The following is a 23,098-nucleotide window of genomic DNA, read 5'->3' on the forward strand; positions in this document are numbered from 1 at the left end:
TTCTAAAATCATTTTTAATATTAGGTAAAGATGATGGGAGCTCAGTAAGTTCACATTTTAAGCTGACTTCATTTTAAAGAATATTTTCTCTATAGGACTTAATATTAAAATAATATTTCTCCATGCATACTTTTTTTTTTTAACTGCTGCCACAAAGGAGTATTTGGCTTCCCCATACAATGCTGGAGGGACAACACTCCTACTCCAGACCTTGCTGAGAGGCTAAGCCAGTTGCTGGTCCAGGCTCCTAGGTGGATCCCGACCAAATGGACCAGCTGAGTGAAGGCAGTGGACTGTCAGCTGAAAATGGGTGTGGTCTACCTTCTTGAGGGCCTGTGGATATTTTGGATCCCCCTAAGCTCTGTACAGCCAGGCAACACACATTTTCCACCCTTTCTTCTAAAGTCAGTACAACAGTCCTTGAGCTTGGTTTTGTTGTTTTTATTACGGGTTAACAACTTGGATAGGGTCTAGGCGTATATGGGATGCCCAAGGACCCGTACAACTTCAGAGGATAACGTCTTAGCAAAAATGGACAAAAACAGCAACAGTCTTAGTAAGGAGCACTGGGTCCCCTTTGGTGAACCTCCTCAGACCCCAGATGAAAATCTCCTCATCCACCCAGCTGTCCTGAGGGTATCCCTGGAGAAGGGATTCCAAGATCCACAGTAAAGTAGCTCCAGTGAGAACTAGTTGGGTATTGCACCTGACTGCCCTCTCCCTTCTCTGGCACAAGGGGTGTAGAAGTACCCGCACCGTCCTTTCCTATATCTTATCTTAGTTGGTTGCAGCTGCTTTCAGGGGTTATGCTGGGCTGGCTTCTTCCATGCTAACAGGCTGTCTTTCCTAGCAGATGGTGGGACAGTGAAAGTGGAAAATCTTCTGCCAAGCTTCAGCATGTAGGCAGGCCCCCCAGTGCTGGGCCCCCTTCTAGGTTCCATACTCCAGCACCTTCCTTCACTCCATCTTCCACCCGACTCCCCTGTTGTTCTGGCTCTTTCACATTTAAGGGCTGTCCTAGTCGCCATGCCAGGTCTCCTTCCTGAGGATTTGACAGGTTCCCTCTTCTAGAAACTTCCATCAGTTTCTAAAGGGTGGGAGGACTTCAAAAGCCCTGACCAGTAGAGCCTGCCAGCCTGACCTGAGGTAACCTCCCTTCCTTACTCCCAGGCTGACTCATCCTAGGCATCTAGCAAGCCTCTGACTAGCACACACAAAAAAATCCTATCTAACTAGAGAGAGCTACAAAAGTAACAGGAGTGCAGAACAAACTGCACTCCTGTGATCCATAGGAAAGGACAAACTACCCTTGGCTGTACTTTTCTTTTAAATGAGGCCCTATCAACAAAAAATAATAAACAATATACCAGGAATGAAATGCAAACACACAAATACCCCCCTCCTGAATCAAAAGCCAGAAGAAAGGGAAGCAATGCAATAAAAAAAATGGATCCTTGCCTAGCAGAAGTGATGGCTACAAGGAATGCCACCTAGGGGAGAGTAGAGAGAGGGGACTCTAATGGGTTACAAAAAACATTTCTAAAGGCCAGAAAGAACCAGATTTTCATGGATGAAGTGAATAGTGGACCCTCTGTGCTATCTGCACATTGGAGAGGGTGGGAGCTCTTAAAAGGACTGAGGAACAGCGTCTACAGTACAGAGACCAGATCTTCACCAGAGACCCCGCAAAAGGCAGAAACTTCACCTTCGATAATAGTGAGAGCAAAACGCTGGTCCAGACCCAGTCATTTCACACCCGCCACCACTGTTTTGTTTTTTAATTTTTTTTCATTTTCTAAAGTTTTTTTTTTTTTTTAATAACCTTTTCTTTTTTTTTACATTATCTTTATTTTTTCCTTGTACGGCTGTTCTTGCCCTGATCAAGCAAACCAAGGCAGGGAAGGCAAGGCTACAACGAAAGTGTCATCATATCATCACATCTTTGGATTAGCGGGTGTGAAGGATGTACCATTGGCCGGAGGTGGCCAGTATGCCCTTGAGGTAGTAGGCTGTCTTGCTGTACATGTCATGTAAAGGAAAAGACCTCAATTAATACAAAAACAAAAGATAAGGTGTTGGCCATTGAAGAGTTAGCTATCAGTCATTTGTTGCAGATAGATATTGGTCCATAAAATGATTTTTGGTTGTAAAAATCTGTGCACACGTAAAAATGTCCCCCAGCACTGCAGTTCAAAGAATTCAAACATATTGATGTAAACCCAACCACTTACATCGCATAGAAGCTTTAACACCATAGCATTACTTGTAACACCTATTCATATTTCAATTACTAGTTTTCAAGAGATGCCCTTAGCGAAAAGGAAGAAAAAGAAGAATGGTGCAGGGCAGACATGACTGGGGGGGGGGAGGAAAGAAAGGGAAAGGGTTAAAGAAAAAAGGTGTGAGTTAGAATATGGGCAAGTTACCGGATTGGTGACAGGTGTGCAGGGTGGGGCCTTCGACATCTTTGGGTGTGGATGGGAGGGTCGTCCAGTTCAGTGCAGGAGGAGACAGCGGTGAGCGAGCTTCCCTCCCACCCTCCCTTGGGGTTTGTTTGAGTGTTTTGTCGATTCCCATTTCTTGTTCTGGTTTCGGGGGCGGTTGTTGGTCTTTGGAGGCGGCACAAACTGTTAAGCTAAAGCTAATGGTTGGGCCCCTGGGCCACAGTTATGAGAGCACTGGTGTAGTGTTAACAGAACCCTGTACTAGAAACACCTACACTAGATGATTTTGAGGGCTGGCCACACAATTTGAACCTTTTCAAGAGAATGAAGAGTTTGAAAAGTTTTTTTTTTTTCTTTATTAAGAAAACACAAGTCATACAAAAAGTACAAAGAGATACAATGTGTCAATGAAAATCACAAAGTACAACAATTAGCAAATACCATGCAGTGAGAGATGCTAAGATAAGCAGACAGAGACAAGGATCTCATTTCACACATATTATCAATGGCATTCGATTAGAGAAGACAACATAGGATGACAGCAAAAATAAAGGCCCATAATAACCATAACCATAATAAGGCTTCAGAAATCCACAAGACGGGCGGGATAATTTGTTTGTTCCCCCACAGGCCTTTCATCATATAAAAGCAGGGTAGAGGGGCAGAAGATATGATTAGAGGCTCTAGGCATCTTATAGTGGAAAGATGGCATAGAGAACTCCAAGCTGTCCATGAGGTAAAGCAAGGGCTACGATTGGTGGTTGCCAGTATATGGGGAGATGTCTTCGTGAATCAAATGAAGCACTTTTGCAGGTTGTGTATGGGTATGGGAGCAGGGGCGGGCTGACCATTTGGAAACTCAGACGCTGCCTGAGGGCCTGGGGTCAGTTGGGGGCCCCAATGAGATGCCCCTGGTACCTTTTTCATAGGCTTTTTTGAGTTTGGGCAAGGACACAGGGGCCCCATGATCACCTATTGCCCGGGGGCCCCATGAGTTGTCAGTCCACCTCTGTATGGGAACATGTCACCTATAGGCAGGGGAAAGAGTGACAAGGGCAGGAAGAGAAGAATAAGATAAGACGTGGAAAGGAAAAAGAGGAAGGGAAAGGGGAAGGGGATGGTGAAGAAAGAGTCAGAGGGGGGTAAGGAAGGTAAAGGGAAGGAGGGCAAGGGAGGGGAAAGGAGGAAGAGAGGAGAAAAAAAAGGGGGGGGTTAAAGGAGAGGGGGAGGATGGGGGGGGGGGCAGTGGGGTAGAAAAGTTTTTAAAAAGTTTGAAAAGATTGAAAATAATATTGAAATCACACACAATTAAAATTAATTAATGAAAGAATGAAATTATTGTAATTATTTATTTTCGTTTCTCAATCTTAACAGGTTTTCTTCTTGAAAATGAATTAAGTAAGGCAGCAATAAATATTTAACATCAAAAAATCTTTAGCAGTTGCATTTCATATCTGTCGTTGCCTTTTAGTCCTATTTATGCTTTAATTAATATCATAATGACGATGACTATCGCAGCTCCATGACTGAATGTGTTCATTCTGGTCTACAACATTATACATGGCTCAGTGTGCGGTATATTTACAGCATTCTTTTACCCAACATTGCGCTCCTTGTGTTCAGTTCTGGTTTCAAAAGCAAAATGTACAGTTTTGGACCAAACATACACAATAATATTCCAGCACTGGAGGTCAGTATGGCGAATACCTCCACAGCCACCATGTATTTCCCTCTGGTGCTCAGATAGGTCGGGATCATGGCAATCCAGACACTGCAGAACACCAGCATGCTGAAGGTGATGTACTTGGCCTCATTAAAACTGTCCGGTAATGTCCTCACCATGAAGGCCAGAACAAAACTGACAGCTGCCAGAAACCCCATATAACCCAACATAGAGTAGAACCCGATAACCGACCCCTCATTACACTGAATGACGATCTTCTCAGGATAGGAGTCCATGTCATACTCCTGAAATGGTGAGGAGATGGACAACCAAAGAATGCAATTTGTAACCTGAATGGATGAGCAGAATACCATGACTGTATTGGGAAGTTTGACTCCCACCCATTTACTACAAGAGCTTCCTGGTCTGGAGGCTTTAAACGCAACGAAGACCATGATGGTTTTTGCTAGAATAGAAGATACTGAGATGGTGAAGGGGATTCCAAAGGAGACTTGTTGCAGCATACAAGTGATGTCCACAGGACGGCCAAGGAACAGGAACACAGAAAGGAAGCTCAGCATGAGGGAGAAGAGCAGAATGAAGCTGAGGTTCCGGTTATTGGCTCTGACAATGGGAGAGCTCCGAAACCATAAAAACAGTCCAAATGTAAAGAGAGATGTTGTAGCAAACAGGACTGAAGTTGTAGAAAACAATAAAACTAGAATATCCTCCTCGTATGATAAATACTCATTGAACTTGTCAATACAAACATTTTTAGCTTTGTTAGGCCATTGATATTCAGGACATTTCATGCAGTTTTCACTGTCTGTAGAGTAAGAGAGAAAATACCAGTAAATGTGATGTACCGAGAATGCAGCTACCTAACGTGTTACCAGTTGTTGAAGTGTAACCAGGCAGCACAATGGCTAAATGGTTAGTACTTCCGCCTGGCAGTACTCGGGTCATTGGTTCAAATCCCAACCACGGCACCACCTGCCTGGAGTTTGCATGTTCTCCCTATACCTGCGTGGGTTTCCTCCGGGTACTCTGGTTTCCTTCCACACCCCAAAGACATGCTGGTAGGTTAATTGTTTCCTGTCCAAATTGGCTGTAATATGTATGAATGTAAATTAGGGACCTTAGATTGTACACCCCTTAAGAGGTTAGGGAGTGATGTGAATGTACAATATATATGTAAAAGTGCTGCGTAAATTGACAGCCCTATATACAGTAAGTACCTGAAATAAATAAATAAACTAAACCCCGGACCTGCATTCACTATATCCACTCTCCCCGGACCCCACATTCACTATATCCGCTCTCCCCAAACCCCACATTCACTATATCTGCTCTCCCCAAACCCCACATTCACTATATCTGCTCTCCCCGGACCCCGCATTCACTGTATCTGCTCTCCCCAAACCCCACATTCACTATATCTGCTCTCCCTGGCCCCCGCATTTACTATATCCGCTCTCCCCGGACCCCGCATTCACTATATCCGCTCTCCCCGGACCCCGCATTCAGTATATCCGCTCTCCCCGGACCCCGCATTCACTATATCCGCTCTCCCCGGACCCCGCATTCACTGTATCTGCTCTCCCCACATTCACTATATCCGCTCTCCCCGGACCCCGCATTCACTATATCTGATCTCCCCGGACCCCGCATTCACTATATCCGCTCTCCCCGGACCCCGCATTCACTATATCCGCTCTCCCCGGACCCCGCATTCACTATATAGTTTTCCTCGGACCCCGCATTCACTATATCCGCTCTCCCCGGACCCCGCATTCACTATATCCGCTCTCCCCGGACCCCGCATTCACTATATCTGATCTCCCCGGACCCCGCATTCACTATATAGTTTTCCTCGGACCCTGCATTCACTATATCCGCTCTCCCCGGACCCCGCATTCACTATATCCGCTCTCCCCGGACCCCGCATTCACTATATCCGCTCTCCCCGGACCCCGCATTCACTATATCTGATCTCCCCGGACCCCGCATTCACTATATAGTTTTCCTCGGACCCTGCATTCACTATATCCGCTCTCCCCGGACCCCGCATTCACTATATCCGCTCTCCCCGGACCCCGCATTCACTGTATCTGCTCTCCCCAAACCCCACATTCACTATATCCGGTCTCCCCGGACCCCGCATTCACTATATCCGCTCTCCCCGGACCCCGCATTCACTATATCCGCTCTCCCCGGACCCCGCATTCAGTATATCCGCTCTCCCCGGACCCCGCATTCACTATATCCGCTCTCCCCGGACCCCGCATTCACTGTATCTGCTCTCCCCACATTCACTATATCCGCTCTCCCCGGACCCCGCATTCACTATATCTGATCTCCCCGGACCCCGCATTCACTATATCCGCTCTCCCCGGACCCCGCATTCACTATATCCGCTCTCCCCGGACCCCGCATTCACTATATAGTTTTCCTCGGACCCCGCATTCACTATATCCGCTCTCCCCGGACCCCGCATTCACTATATCCGCTCTCCCCGGACCCCGCATTCACTATATCTGATCTCCCCGGACCCCGCATTCACTATATAGTTTTCCTCGGACCCTGCATTCACTATATCCGCTCTCCCCGGACCCCGCATTCACTATATCCGCTCTCCCCGGACCCCGCATTCACTATATCCGCTCTCCCCGGACCCCGCATTCACTATATCTGATCTCCCCGGACCCCGCATTCACTATATAGTTTTCCTCGGACCCTGCATTCACTATATCCGCTCTCCCCGGACCCCGCATTCACTATATCCACTCTCCCCGGACCCCGCATTCACTATATCCCCTCTCCCCGGACCTCGCATTCACTATATCCGCTCTCCCCGGACCCCGCATTCACTATATCCGCTCTCCCCGGACCCCGCATTCACTATATCCGCTCTCCCCGGACCCTGCATTCACTATATCCGCTCTCCCCGGACCCCGCATTCAGCTGTATCCTGAAGGTTTTTTGCCTTCATCCTTTAGAACTACATTAGCATTGTTATTGTAGTTCAGATGTAATACTGAACATGAATTAAAAGTCAAGAAAACTTACTGGGAGTTGATTTCCTAAAGGCAAATGGGCTGTTCACTTTGGGATGGAATTTTTCCTTAGCTTAGTGAATACGGTTAAAAAAAAACACTTAAGAATATCCAATCACATGCAAAGTAAATATAAAAACATTTTTGTGTGTGCAGATGATTGGATGATGGAAGTCAGCAGAGCTTCACCTCGTTCATAAAGCTAAGGGAAAAGTAAAGTGAATATCCTGTGAATATCTCCAGAAAGCTTTAGTCATGAACAAAGCGTATGATGCCCTCAGGTAATGCCATGACCCCATCCTCTATCTGTAACTGCATGTACTGTACACTAGATTGCCAAAAGTATTGGGCCGCCGGCCTTTACACGCACATGAACTTTAATGGCCTCCCAGTCTTAGTCCGTAGGGTTCAATATTGAGTTGGTCCCACCCTTTACACACACATGACCTTTAATGGCCCCCCAGTCTTAGTCCGTAGGGTTCAATATTGAGTTGGCCCCGCCCTTTGCACCTATAACAGCTTCAACTCTTCTGGGAAGGCCGTCCACAAGGTTTAGGAGGGTGTCTATGGGAAGGTTGGACCATTCTTCCAGAAGCACATTTGTCAGGTCAGGCACTGATGTCGGGGGAGGAGGCCTGGCTCGCAGTCTCCGCTCTAATTCATCCCAAAGGTGTTCTATGGGGTTGAGGTCAGGACTCTGTGCAGGCCAGTCAAGTTCCTCCACCCCAAACTGGCTCCTCCATGTCTTTATGGACCTTGCTTTGTGCACTGGTGCACAGTCATATTGGAACAGGAGGGGCCATCCCCAAACTCTTCCCACAAAGTTGGAGCATGAACTTGTCCAAAATGTCTTAGTATACTGATGCCTAAAGATTTCCCTTCACTGGAACTAGGGGGCTAAGCCCAATCCCTGAAGAACAACCCCACATCATAATCCCCCCTCCACCAAACTTTACACTTGGCACAATGCAGTCAGGCAAGTACCGTTCTCCTGGCAACAGCCAAACCCAGATACAGCCATCGGATTGCCAGACAGAGAAGCATGATTGGTCACTCCAGAGAACACGTCTTCACTACTCTAGAGTCCAGTGGCGGCATGCTTTACACCACTACATCTGATGCTTTGCATTGCTCTTGGTGATGGAAGGCTTGGATGCAGCTGCTCGGCCATGGAAACCCATTCCATGAAGCTCTCTACGCACTGTTGTTGGGCTCATCTGAAGGCCACACCAAGTTTGGAGGTCTTTAGCTATTGACTCTGCAGACAGTTGGTGACTTCTGCGCACTGTGCGCTTCAGCATGCTCTGACCCCGCCCTGTCATGTGACGTGGCCTACCACTTGGTGGCTGAGTTGCTGTTGTTCCCAGTTGCTTCCACTTTGTTATAATCCCACTAACAGTTGAGCGTGGAATATTTAGTAGCCAGGAAATGTCACGGATGGACTTATTGCCCAGGTGGCCACCTATCACGGGACCACGCTTGGAGTCACTGAGCTCCTGAGAGCGACCCATTCTTTCACCAATGTTTGTAGAAGCCGTCTGCATGCCTAGGGGCATGATTGTATACACCTGTGTCCATGGAGGGGATTGGAACACCTGAATCACATGATATGGAGGGGATTGGAACACCTGAATCACATGATTGGAGGGGATTGGAACACCCGAATCACATGATATGGAGGGGATTGGAATACCTGAATCTCATGATATGGAGGGGATTGGAATACCTGAATCCAATGATTTGGAGGGGTGTCCCAATACTTTTGGCAATATATGGTATGTAACAATTAAATTCTCTTCAACAAAATGGTGGCCATCTGCACACAGACCCCAACTCCCTGTTGCATAAATGTAATGTTATAGGTAAAAGATGACCTCAGCTCCTGTTCTCCACCTGTTGGGAACTCCTCAGACACGTTTTGCCCCTTTTGAGGTTTAATCCTAGAATGGCCACCATTTTGTTGAAGTCTACTGGATCCTGACAGCCTGTCTTGCACCAGAATTTCCACATGCTGATCCGACTGACACAGTTTGGAGGGACATTCGACCCATTCTCTTCTCTTTGTTTTGGGCTACAAATGAATTTCTCTTATTTGATTCCTTTTGGTCTGTTCAGTACACCATTGAAAGTGTTTTTTAGACAGTATCTGTTTGAGAAGAACAAAAATGTTGCAGAAGATCTCAAGAAGAAAGTAGGAGGAATACGTCTCTTCCTGTCTGCTTGAGACAACCTCCAACACTCTGGGGGTGTGGATGGAAGAAGAAAAGTGCAGACACTTCCCTGACAAATGACTTCACAAGTTTTCATTTTCTACTTCAGTTTCAGACTTTTTATGTAAAGAAACATGAAGCTTACCAGACTGATGTGATATTTCTCCTTGTGGGCACGGAGCGCAATTATAACAACACGGGTGATATCCTTCTCTTACAGATCTCCTGAACCCCGGAAGACATTCCTCGCAGCACCGACCTTTTGGGACCTAAGATAATATAAGATGATATGAACTATTCAGGAGCAATCCTGCAGATATAATAGTCCGATCTTCTGGTGTCCGAAATGTTATGTTAAGCATTTGCTTTGTGAATTTATCATATTTTTCACTCCATAAAACGCACCTAGATTATAGAGGAGGAACACAAGAAAAGAAATATTCAGAACCAATGGACTGTGGACATAGTACAGGGGATGACCAGAGACTGCGGACATAGCACAGGAGATGACCAGAGACTGCGGACACAGTACAGGAGATGACCAGAGACTGCGGACATAGTACAGGAGATGACCAGAGACTGCGGACATAGTACAGGGGATGACCAGAGACTGCAGACACAGTACAGGAGATGACCAGAGACTGCGGACACAGTACAGGAGATGACCAGAGACTGCGGACATAGTACAGGAGATGACCAGAGACTGCGGACACAGTACAGGAGATGACCAGAGACTGCGGACACAGTACAGGAGATGACCAGAGACTGCGGACACAGTACAAGAGATGACCAGAGACTGCGGACACAGTACAGGAGATGACCAGAGACTGCAGACACAGTACAGGAGATGACCAGAGACTGCGGACACAGTACAAGAGATGACCAGAGACTGCGGACACAGTACAGGAGATGACCAGAGACTGCGGACACAGTACAGGAGATGACCAGAGACTGCGGACACAGTACAGGAGATGACCAGAGACTGCAGACATAGTGCAGGGGATGACCAGAGACTGCAGACACAGTACAGGGGATGACCAGAGACTGCGGACACAGTACAGGGGATGACCAGAGACTGCGGACATAGCACAGGAGATGACCAGAGACTGCGGACATAGTACAGGAGATGACCAGAGACTGCGGACACAGTACAGGAGATGACCAGAGACTGCAGACACAGTACAGGAGATGACCAGAGACTGCGGACACGGTACAGGGGATGACCAGAGACTGCGGACACGGTACAGGAGATGACCAGAGACTGCGGACACAGTACAGGAGATGACCAGAGACTGCGGACATAGTACATGAGATGACCAGAGACTTCGGACACAGTACAGGAGATGACCAGAGACTGCGGACACAGTACAGGGGACGACCAGAGACTGCGGACACAGTACAGGAGATGACCAGAGACTGTGGACATAGTACAGGAGATGACCAGAGACTGCGGACACAGTACAGGAGATGACCAGAGACTGCAGACAAAGTACAGGAGATGACCAGAGACTGCAGACAGTACAGGGGATGACCAGAGACTGCGGACACAGTACAGGAGATGACCAGAGACTGAGGACACAGTACAGGAGATGACCAGAGACTGCGGACATAGTACAGGAGATGACCAGAGACTGCAGACAGTACAGGAGATGACCAGAGACTGCAGACAGTACAGGGGATGACCAGAGACTGCGGACACAGTACAGGAGATGACCAGAGACTGTGGACATAGTACAGGAGATGACCAGAGACTGCGGACATAGTACAGGAGATGACCAGAGACTGTGGACATAGTACAGGAGATGACCAGAGACTGCGGACATAGTACAGGAGATGACCAGAGACTGCAGACAGTACAGGGGATGACTAGAGACTGCGGACACAGTACAGGAGATGACCAGAGACTGCGGACACAGTACAGGAGATGACCAGAGACTGCGGACATAGTACAGGAGATGACCAGAGACTGAGGACACAGTACAGGAGATGACCAGAGACTGCAGACATAGTACAGGAGATGACCAGAGACTGAGGACACAGTACAGGAGATGACCAGAGACTGCGGACATAGTACAGGGGATGACCAGAGACTGCGGACAGTACAGGGGATGACCAGAGACTGCAGACAGTACAGGGGATGACCAGAGACTGCGGACCTTTGGGGAGCGAGGGGGTACCTGAATTTGACAGGTACCCACTCCCACTTCCACGGAGTTGTCCTCCCTTTAGTGTGAGCACCTGGCTGACAGCCGGGTGCCCAGTGTGCATGCGCGAGAAGCTTTTAGCTTTGCGATTGGTCCGGCATCTTCTGGGACCTGTCACGTGTCATGCGCACTGGGCACTCGGCTGTCACAGCCGAGAGCCCACACTAAAGATACCGACGTGGAAAGACAGCGCAGTGCTGGACTGAGGAACAGGTAAGGTCCCGCTGCAGAGAACAGCTGAGCAGCCGGCCACAGCGGTGGAAATACTGGACTGGCCGCTCCATATTCGCTCCATAAGACGCACTGACATTTTACTCCCTTTTTTTGGGGGAAAAAAGTGCGTCTTATGGAGCGTAAAACACGGTAATTAATAAATCTTTGCCATTCTATCATGTTATGTATTTGCAGAGGGGATGCCCCAAGAAATTCAAAAACGTTTGGCAATGTTGGACTCATCTCCTGCCGGATGAGACTTTCCCACTGACACATAAGTACTGATTTGGGTCTGGATGTTGCTGGATTGCTTGTTTGTCTGTATATGGAAGGATTATTTGGGGTTTTACTTCTGCAGTATAAGTTGCTGACGAAGGGTACCTGTCAGGGCTCCATCCTCTGCAGAGGTGTTAGGAGACCTTGCACCCCTACCAGTACCTTGCATGGCCGCAGAAGTTCACAGCGGCTCAAATTTGGCACCAAACGGCATTTATAAGGAAACCCTTCCCTACTCTCAGGTGCTGGTTGATCTCTGACTCCCCAGTACCTGGTTCCTGTTCCTGTGCTATTGTGATCTGTCATTTCCTGTTACCGACTCGGCTTGCTCCTGGACCTGTCTACTCTACTTAAATCCTGACCTGACCTCGGCTTGGCTAATGGATATTCTCTCTCGCTCCTCTGTGTATGACCTCGGCTTGGCTAACGGATATTCTCTCTTGCTCCTCTGTGTATGACCTCGGCTTGGCTAATGGATATTCTCTCTTGCTCCTCTGTGTATGACCTCGGCTTGGCTAATGGATCTTCTCTCTTGCTCCTCTGTGTATGACCTCGGCTTGGCTAACAGATCTTCTCTCTTGCTCCTCTGTGTATGACCTCGGCTTGGCTAACGGATATTCTCTCTCGCTCCTCTGTGTATGACCTCGGCTTGGCCAACGAATATTCTCTCTTGCTCCTCTGTGTATGACCTCAGCTTGGCTAACAGATCTTCTCTCTTGCTCCTCTGTGTATGACCTCGGCTTGGCCAACGGATCTTCTCGCTCGCTCCTCTGTGTATGACCTCGGCTTGGCCAACGGATCTTCTCTCTCGCTCCTCTGTGTATGACCTTGGCTTGGCCAATGGATATTCTCTCTCGCTCCTCTGTGTATGACCTCGGCTTGGCTAACGGATATTCTCTCTTGCTCCTCTGTGTATGACCTCGGCTTGGCTAACGGATATTCTCTCTCGCTCCTCTGTGTATGACCTTGGCTTGGCCAATGGATATTCTCTCTCGCTCCTCTGTGTATGACCTCGGCTTGGCTAACGGATATTCTCTCTTGCTCCTCTGTGTATGACCTCGGCTTGGCTAACGGATATTCTCTCTCGCTCCTCTGTGTATGACCTTGGCTTGGCCAATGGATATTCTCTCTCGCTCCTCTGTGTATGACCTCGGCTTGGCTAACGGATATTCTCTCTTGCTCCTCTGTGTATGACCTCGGCTTGGCTAACGGATATTCTCTCTCGCTCCTCTGTGTATGACCTTGGCTTGGCCAATGGATATTCTCTCTCGCTCCTCTGTGTATGACCTCGGCTTGGCTAACGGATATTCTCTCTCGCTCCTCTGTGTATGACCTTGGCTTGGCCAATGGATATTCTCTCTCGCTCCTCTGTGTATGACCTCGGCTTGGCTAATGGATCTTCTCTCTTGCTCCTCTGTGTATGACCTCGGCTTAGCCAACGGATATTCTCTCTTGCTCCTCTGTGTATGACCTCGGCTTGGCTAATGGATCTTCTCTTTCGCTTCTCTGTGTATGACCTCGGCTTGGCTAACAGATCTTCTCTCTCGCTCCTCTGTGTATGACCTCGGCTTGGCTAATGGATCTTCTCTCTCGCTCCTCTGTGTATGACCTCGGCTTGGCTAACGGATATGCTCTCTCGCTCCTCTGTGTATGACCTCAGCTTGGCCAACGGATATGCTCTCTCGCTTCTCTGTGTATGACCTCGGCTATCCCATCTCACTACTTCTGCTCTGCTCCCCACCTGGTACCTGACCTCGGCTTTTAACCATCTATCCAGTAATCCTCTGTTCCCCGGAAGGGCTTGCATACCTCACACAGGAGCCACCTGTCTGCAGACCTCATCTCAGTGCATCAGCTGTGCTCCTGGGTGGACCACCAACAAGCACCTCTACAGGTGACCTGTGCCATTTTGGGCCTGACTCCTGCTGTCCCACTCTCAGGGGAGTCTGGAACGTAGCCACAAGGGAAGCCCTCTCTCCATTGGCCTCTCATACCAGGTACGTGACAGTACCATGTGGCCTTTAAGGCCCTAGTCTTATGATTATGTTTCTTTTTGCTCCACACTGGACTGACCATGTTCCTCTCTGATCATGGCAGATGGTTGTGCAGGGGGAGGGGGGAGGGAGGTTTGTAGGAATTATAGCTAGGATGTTTTCTGTATAGATAGGCTTGGTCCTTGGGCCAATGTATGTCTATGTCTATGTTTTGTATTTTTCTTTTTTTACTGTAGAACAACAAACAGCATTTTCCCACCAAAAAAAGTTTGTTTTTGGAGCTAGATAACTGTGAACGGGGAGTTAGTACTCAAAACTCAGTTTCTTTTTGTTTTAAAAAGACAATTGATTTCAGTAAGCCTCAAAAGAATCTGGCCAAAGATTATATTAGCAGTCTTTTCTCTTCTTCTTCTTCTTCGTGGGGTCCTTCTTTGAATGTCCATGTCACTGCCTGTGTGGTAAGAAAGGGGTTAGGTTGTACCCCAAGATGGGCTTAAAGCTCAAAACTAGTCTTTTTATATCCTACAGTTCAAGTCTTCTGGTTAGAAATATTTGGAATCCTTTCACGGCTCTTCAATACCCCCAGAGCCCACCATGGCCATTCTGAATAACAAAGCTGTGACTATGACCCACCATCAATTCAAGCTTCTCCTCCAAATCACCGATCGTGAAAGCATGGAAATCTCCCACCCTCTGTGCCCATGCAGCTAAGCATAGAATAACACCATCCATGATCCACGCTAAGACAGAGGTCTTGCTGCTGGACGGAATGGCCAAATATGAAAAATGTTGGCACCCCTGGGGTACATAAATATTTACCATCTGGCTTTGACCAGTCACTGCTACTCCCTTAATCAGAAATACGGGCACACAACTCACTCGCTTAGCTGAAGTTTACCGAAAACCTAGCTACCCCTGAGGAAATCCCTCTCTTCCCTCCCCAGCCCACCTAGGGGGATCCTCCTCTCCTTTCTCTCCCCCACCAGCTACGGATAATTCCTCTTTCCTTCTCTTCTCTTCCTCTCCCTTTTATACTCTCAAGATGTTTCTGGAGGCCTCCTCCCCAGGCCGAGTGGACTAGCGACCCTTTGAGCAGGTGCCTCTCCTCTCCCAGGACAATCTCCCTGGGTGCAACTGCTTAGCCACGCTTGGAGGGGATGCCTTCACCGCCGCCACCCTCCTCCACCTTCTATACTCCACAGCATCCTGGCATAGTATATATGAGACACCCTCCGGAAGGCCCGGGATCTCTTGAAACCTTTTCCTCCAGCTTTCCTTCTTATAGGGTTCTCTTGAGGGTTACTCCCATCATCCCCTAGAATGCCTTCAGATCCCACATGATTCTAGAAAGACCTTTCCACTTTCACCTGTTGGGTCATTATCACTTGGTTTATAATCTTGTCTTCTTGTTACTAAACCCCCAACAGTGCAATCAGTCTGTAGATGCAGGAAAGCACGCTTGTTATACTCACTGTGGGACCTAAGGGGTTAATCCTCTGCATTGTGTAAAAAGGCTGTTTGTTCTGTGTACTGTGGGAGATCAGATATAGTGAACACCAGGTCCGGGGAGAGCGGATATAGTGAATGCGGGGTCCGGGGAGAGCGGATATAGTGAATGCGGGGTCCGGGGAGAGCGGATATAGTGAATGCAGGGTCCGGGGAGACCAGATATAGTGAATGCAGGGTCCAGGGAAAGCGGATATAGTGAATGCTGGGTCCGGGGAGAGCGGATATTGTGAATGCGGGGTCCGGGGAGAGCGGATATAGTGAATGCGGGGTCCAGGGAAAGCGGATATAGTGAATGCGGGGTCCGGGGAGAGCGGATATAGTGAATGCGGGGTCCGGGGAGATCAGATATAGTGAACACCAGGTCCGGGGAGAGCGGATATAGTGAATGCGGGGTCCGGGGAGAGCGGATATAGTGAATGCGGGGTCCGGGGAGAGCGGATATAGTGAATGCAGGGTCCGGGGAGACCAGATATAGTGAATGCAGGGTCCAGGGAAAGCGGATATAGTGAATGCTGGGTCCGGGGAGAGCGGATATTGTGAATGCGGGGTCCGGGGAGAGCGGATATAGTGAATGCGGGGTCCAGGGAAAGCGGATATAGTGAATGCGGGGTCCGGGGAGAGCGGATATAGTGAATGCGGGGTCCGGGGAGAGCGGATATAGTGAGTGCGGGGTCCGGGGAGAGGGGATATAGTGAATGCGGGGTCCGGGGAGAGCGGATATAGTGAATGCGGGGTCCGGGGAGAGCGGATATAGTGAATGCGGTGTCCGGGGAGAGAGGATACAGTGAATGCGGGGTCCAGGGAGAGCGGATACAGTGAATGCGGGGTCCGGGGAGAGCGGATATAGTGAATGCGGGGTCCTAGGAGAGCGAATATAGTGAATGCGGGGTCCGGGGAGAGCGGATATAGTGAATGCGGGGTCCGGGGAGAGCGGATATAGTGAATGCGGGTTCCGGGGGGAGCGGATATAGTGAATGCGGGGTCCGGGGAGAGCGGATATAGTGAATGCGGGGTCCGGGGAGAGCGGATATAGTGAATGCGGGGTCCGGGGAGAGCGGATATAGTGAATGCAGGGTCCGGGGAGAGTGGATATAGTGAATGCGGGGTCCGGGGAGAGCGGATATAGTGAATGCGGGGTCCGGGGAGAGCGGATATAGTGAATGCGGGGTCCGGGGAGAGCGGATATAGTGAATGCGGGGTCCGGGGAGAGCGGATATAGTGAATGCGGGGTCCGGGGAGAGCGGATATAGTGAATGCGGGGTCCGGGGAGAGCGGATATAGTGAATGCGGGGTCCGGGGAGAGCGGATATAGTGAATGCGGGGTCCGGGGAGAGCGGATATAGTGAATGCGGGGTCCGGGGAGAGCGGATATAGTGAATGCGGGGTCCGGGGAGAGCGGATATAGTGAATGCCGGGTCCGGGGTTCAGTAACACTTTAATGAACACCCCGCCTGGCATGTTCTCTGACATTACTATAGATCCCGTGGTCGGTGGCTCTTTCCGTGTCAGACACAATATCTCACAATACGATCATTCCCTTTATTGTACGCAGTTCTCTTGCACCCATAACATCTTTAATAAAAATATATGAACAAAAAACATTTTTTAGACTTTTTTGTATACATTTTGAATCCGCTTCTCCGGTGTCACTCACCTTGTCACCTTTCCATGATATTCGCTCTGGTTCCAGTGTAAGTTTCTGATCCTCTGAAAGGGACTCATCAAAGTGGCCCACGGGCCTCCAATGGATGACATTGTTACCTCCTCCTTCTAGTATTACCAGACTGTTGATTTCCATTGGGCTGGGCAGTTCTCCTTTATCATTAAATCCCACGACGTTGTCACCCGGATCCCGGTACCGCACTTCCTTTATATACCGGGGCAGCTTAGAGATGACAGAAATGATTATAGGTGACATAGACTGTCAGTACGACATTTCAGCGTTTTTGTTTGTTTCAGATTGATTGTCTAGTCGTACCTCATGTAGGGGATGCCATCGGTATGAGGTGACCTGTGTGCTGAGGGCAGGAGCAGGGCTGTGGATAAGGGGGTACAACCAGTCCTCCTGTATGGGGCCGGCCAGAAGGGGGCCCAGGCAGCTAGTTGAATCAGATGTTGGTTGGAGGGTGATTGGTGCAGTGGGGGAGGGGAATTACTGGAACCAATCCCCTATATGGCTCTCTCTGCAGCAGCTGAAGGTATAATTTATTTAGCTCTACCTCCTACCGGCTTTCAGCTGCTGCAGAGAGAGCCATACAGGGGATCGGTTCCAGTAATCCCCCCCCCCCCCTGCCGCACCCATCATCCAGCCTCCTCACCTGCAGTGCTGCTATCTTCCCTCCTCTCCTTCCCACCAGCAACTGCAAGTACACATTAGGATCCTTCAGGGTGGAGAGTGGGGGAAGGGTCCAGTAAACATGTGACATTTACTAGCCCCTTCCTTCACTGAATGAACACAATGAGTGATTGGTATTGATTGCTCACTGTGTTCATTCTTACCTAATGCATAGTAACCCACATGGAAAAAAAATATATTTGAAGTATATTTTAAAAATATTCTTCCCAAATATATTGCCATATATGTGAAAGGCTACAATTGTGTCCGCATTCAATATATTTCAAAGCTCCGAAGAAGGGAGTACGTCTCCCGAACCGCGTTAGAACCCCCTGCTGTCAGAATTACCGTTTTCTCTGACCCTCACATTGGCTCTTAGCTTGTTTTATGAATCTGGGTTTGTGGGTATACATTTTTGTCATTTTTAAATAAATTCCTTTTAATCATGTAATGCACGAGGAGAGTGCGCCCCTTCTTCCTTTCTTCCAATATTTCAAAATATATTTCAATACATATATATATATACTGCATGTTGAAATGCGTTGTGTTATACAGTGGGGCAAAAAAGTATTTAGTCACCACCAATTGTGCAAGTTCTCCCACTTACAAAGATGAGAGAGGCCTGTAATTGGCATCATAGGGAGACCTCAACTATGAGAGACAAAATGAGAAAACAAATCCAGACAATCACATTGGCTGATCTGGAAAGAATTTATTTGCAAATTATGGTGGAAAATAAGTATTTGGTGAATATGAAAAGTTCATGTCAATCCTTTGTTATATATCCTTTGTTGGCAATGACAGAGGTCAGACGTTTCCTGGAAGTCTTCACAAGGTTGGCACACACAGTTGCTGGTATGTTGGCCCATCCTCCATGCAGATCTCCTCCTCCATGCAGATCTCCTCTAGAGCAGTGATGTTTTGGGGCTGTCGCTGGGCAACACGGACTTTCAACACCCTCCAAAGCTTTTCTATGGGGTTGAGATCTGGAGACTGGCTAGGCCACTCCAGGACCTTGAAATGCTTCTTACGAAGCCACTCCTTCGTTGCCCGGGCGGTATGTTTGGGATCATTGTCATGTTGGAAGACCCAGCCACGTTTCATCTTCAATGCCTTTGCTGATGGAAGGAGGTTTGCACTCAAAATCTCACGATACATGGCCCCATTCATTCTGTCCTGTACATGGATCAGTCGTCCTGGTCCCTTTGCGGAGAAACAGCCCCAAGACATGATGTTGCCACCCCCATGCTTCACAGTAGGTATGGTGTTCTTTGGATGCAACTCAGCATTCTCTCTCCTCCAAACACGACGAGTTGTGTTTCTACCAAACAGTTCTATTTTGGTTTCATCTGACCATATGACATTCTCCCAATCCTCTTCTGGATCATCCAAACAATCTCTAGCAAACTTCAGACGGGCCCCGGACATGTACTGGCTTAAGCAGGGGGACACGTCTGGCACTGCAGGATCTGAGTCCCTGGCGGCGTAGTGTGTTACTGATGGTAGCCTTTGTTACGTTGGTCCCAGCTCTCTGCAGGTCATTCACTAGGTCCCCCGTGTGGTCATGGGATTTTTGCTCACCGTTCTTGTGATCATTTTGACCCCATGGGGTGAGACCTTGCGTGGAGCCCCAGATCGAGGGAGATTATCAGTGGTCTTGTATGTCTTCCATTCTCTAATTATTGCTCCCACAGTTGATTTGTTCACACCAAGCTGCTTGCCTATTGCAGATTCAGTCTTCCCAGCCTGGTGCAGGTCTACAATTTTGTTTCTGGTGTCCTTCGACAGCTCTTTGGTCTTCACCATAGTGGAGTTTGGAGTGTGACTGTTTGAGGTTGTGGACAGGTGTCTTTTATTCTGATAACAAGTTCAAACAGGTGCCACTGATACAGGTAATGAGTGCAGGACAGAGGAGCCTCTTAAAGAAGAAGGTCCAGGTCTGTGAGAGCCAGAAATCTTGCTTGTTTGTAGGTGACCAAATACTTATTTTCCACCATAATTTGCAAATAAATTCTTTCCAGATCAGCCAATGGGATTGTCTGGATTTGTTTTCTCATTTTGTCTCCCATAGTTGAGGTCTTCCTATGATGCCAATTACAGGCCTCTCTCATCTCTGTAAGTGGGAGAACTTGTACAATTGGTGGCGGACTAAATACTTTTTTGCCCCACTGTATATTGCAAAACATATAAAAAATATTTTTAAAATGTATATTTTTTTTAAATATATTCTTCACATTTTTTTTAACATATAAAAAAGTCATTTTATCATATATGTTTACACATATTTGTAAATGCATTCCAAAAATGTTGATTAAATATATTTTTAATGTATGGGAATGTATGTTTCTAAAAATTGTTCATATATTTTGTAATAAAAACGCATTTCAACATACAGTGTATATATATATATATATATATATTTTTTTTTTATTTCTTGAAATATATTTTGAAATATATTGATTACAATCAACATATTTGTAGTATTTCAAATTTATGTCAATATATTTGGGAAGAATATTTTAAAAATATATTTCAAATACATTTTTCTTCCATGTGGGTTTACATATATAAACCTCAGGCTGCAGTTAACGAAATAAAAAAATGGTGCGCTCATTGACCAAGAATCTGGTACAATAAATGTTTTCACCGTGTAATAATTAAACATTCACATCAGTCCCTAACCCTCCAGCAGTGTACAATCTAAAGTCCCTAACTTTTATAGCTTGGCCTGAAGAATATCTAAGTCCTCGTTTGCACATAGTTCTTGTCTTTGGAGAATTCCACCTAATTCCCCTCAACCCTATCCAAGTTCTCCAAAAAAATAAAAAAACATAAAAACAACCTCCCTAGACTGGCCATTGAAGTGAATGTGCTGAGTGCCTGGCTGCAGGGAAAGGTTTGTGGAGGAACCTGGACAGTATTCCTACGGGTGTAGCGCTACCTTCTTTTTGTCATACTTCAGTTTTCTTATTACTAGTGGTCTTCGGACAATGGACAATGGTCTTCTATTCTTTTGGACAATGGACAAAGGTCTACTTTTTTTGGACAATGGTCTTCTACTTTTTTGGACAATGGTCTTCTACTTTTTTGGACAATGGTCTTTTACTTTTAATTGGACAATGGTCTTCTACTTTTTTGGACAATGGACAATGGACTTCTACTTTTTTTGGACAATGGTCTTCTACTTTTTTGGACAATGGACAATAGTCTTCTACTTTTTTTGGACAATGGTCTTCTACTTTTAATTGGACAATGGTCTTCTACTTTTAATTGGACAATGGTCTTCTACTTTTAATTGGACAATAGTCTTCTACTTTTTGGACTATTTTAGCTTTTTTGTTGTTTATTTTTAAAGAGGAATACATGTCATGCAAGGCTCGAGCCAAAATATAGACTGCAGAAAAAACTCTAAAATGTGTCTTATTTACAGAAAACTTTAAATTCAATGAAAGTCTCTCCAATGGTCTTCTACTTTTTTGGACAATGGACAATGGTCTTCTACTTTTTTTGGACAATGGTCTTCTACTTTTTTAGACTATTTTAGCTTTTTTGTTGTTTATTTTTAAAGAGGAATACATGTTATGCAAGCCCCGAGCCAAAATATAGACTGCAGAAAAAACTCTAAAATGTGTCTTATTTACAGAAAACTTTAAATTCAATGAAAGTCTCTCCAATGGTCTTCTACTTTTTTGGACAATGGACAATGGTCTTCTACTTTTTTGGACAATGGACAATGGTCTTCTACTTTTTTGGACAATGGACAATGGTCTTCTACTTTTTTGGACAACAGTCTTCTACTTTTTTGGACAATGGACAATGGTCTTCTACGTTTTTGGACAATGGACAATGGTCTTCTACTTTTTTGGACAATAGTCTTCTACTTTTTTGGACTAGCTTTTTTGTTGTTTATTTTTAAAGAGGAATACATGTCATGCAAGGCTCGCGCCAAAATATAGACTGCAGAAAAAACTCTAAAATGTGTCTTATTATCGGAAAACTTTAAATTCAATGAAAGTCTCTCTAATGGTCTTCTACTTTTTTGGACAATGGTCTTCTACTTTTTTTTGGACAATGGTCTTCTACTTTTTTTGGACAACGGTCTTCTAATTTTTTGGACAATGGACAATGGTCTTCTACTTTTTTGGACAATGGTCTTCTACTTTTTTGGACTGTGAACAATGGTCTTCTACTTTTTTTGGACAATGGTCTTCTACTTTTTTGGACAATGGTCTTCTACTTTTTTGGACAATAGTCTTCTACTTTTTTGGACTAGCTTTTTTTTTGTTTATTTTTAAAGAGGAATACATGTCATGCAAGGCTCGAGCCAAAATATAGACTGCAGAAAAAACTCTAAAAGGTGTCTTATTATCGGAAAACTTTAAATTCAATGAAAGTCTCTCTAATGGTCTTCTACTTTTTTGGACAATGGTCTTCTACTTTTTTGGACAATGGACAATGGTCTTCTACTTTTTTTGGACAATGGTCTTCTACTTCTTTGGACAATAGTCTTCTACTTTTTTGGACAATGGACAATGGTCTTCTACTTTTTTGGACAATGGACAATGGTCTTCTACTTATTTTGGACAATGGTCTTCTACTTTTTATGGAAAATGGTCTTCTACTTTTTATGGAAAATGGTCTTCTACTTTTTTTGGACAATGGTCTTCTACTTTTAATTGGACAATGGTCTTCTACTTTTAATTGGACAATGGTCTTCTACTTTTAATTGGACAATAGTCTTCTACTTTTTGGACTATTTTAGCTTTTTTGTTGTTTATTTTTAAAGAGGAATACATGTCATGCAAGGCTCGAGCCAAAATATAGACTGCAGAAAAAACTCTAAAATGTGTCTTATTTACAGAAAACTTTAAATTCAATGAAAGTCTCTCCAATGGTCTTCTACTTTTTTGGACAATGGACAATGGTCTTCTACTTTTTTTGGACAATGGTCTTCTACTTTTTTAGACTATTTTAGCTTTTTTGTTGTTTATTTTTAAAGAGGAATACATGTTATGCAAGCCCCGAGCCAAAATATAGACTGCAGAAAAAACTCTAAAATGTGTCTTATTTACAGAAAACTTTAAATTCAATGAAAGTCTCTCCAATGGTCTTCTACTTTTTTGGACAATGGACAATGGTCTTCTACTTTTTTGGACAATGGACAATGGTCTTCTACTTTTTTGGACAATGGACA

General features: G+C 46.2%; 1 protein-coding gene across 1 annotated transcript; it reads right to left on the reverse strand.

The window, feature by feature from the left end:
• Positions 1-4,025: 4,025 nt before the first annotated feature.
• Positions 4,026-17,397, reverse strand: LOC149465124 (vomeronasal type-2 receptor 26-like). The gene is made up of 3 exons (XM_089673619.1): positions 17,224-17,397; positions 9,519-9,642; positions 4,026-4,933 (listed from the first exon to the last, which is right to left on the reverse strand). The coding sequence occupies exons 1-3, from the start codon at positions 17,365-17,367 to the stop codon at positions 4,026-4,028; spliced, it is 1,176 nt and encodes a 391-aa protein (XP_089529745.1). The 5' UTR covers positions 17,368-17,397.
• Positions 17,398-23,098: the final 5,701 nt, after the last annotated feature.

The sequence above is a fragment of the Staurois parvus genome, unplaced genomic scaffold (assembly GCF_062004578.1).
Source record: "Staurois parvus isolate SC_StPar_1 unplaced genomic scaffold, SC_StPar_1.0 ptg000143l, whole genome shotgun sequence".
Taxonomy (NCBI): Eukaryota; Metazoa; Chordata; class Amphibia; order Anura; family Ranidae; genus Staurois; species Staurois parvus.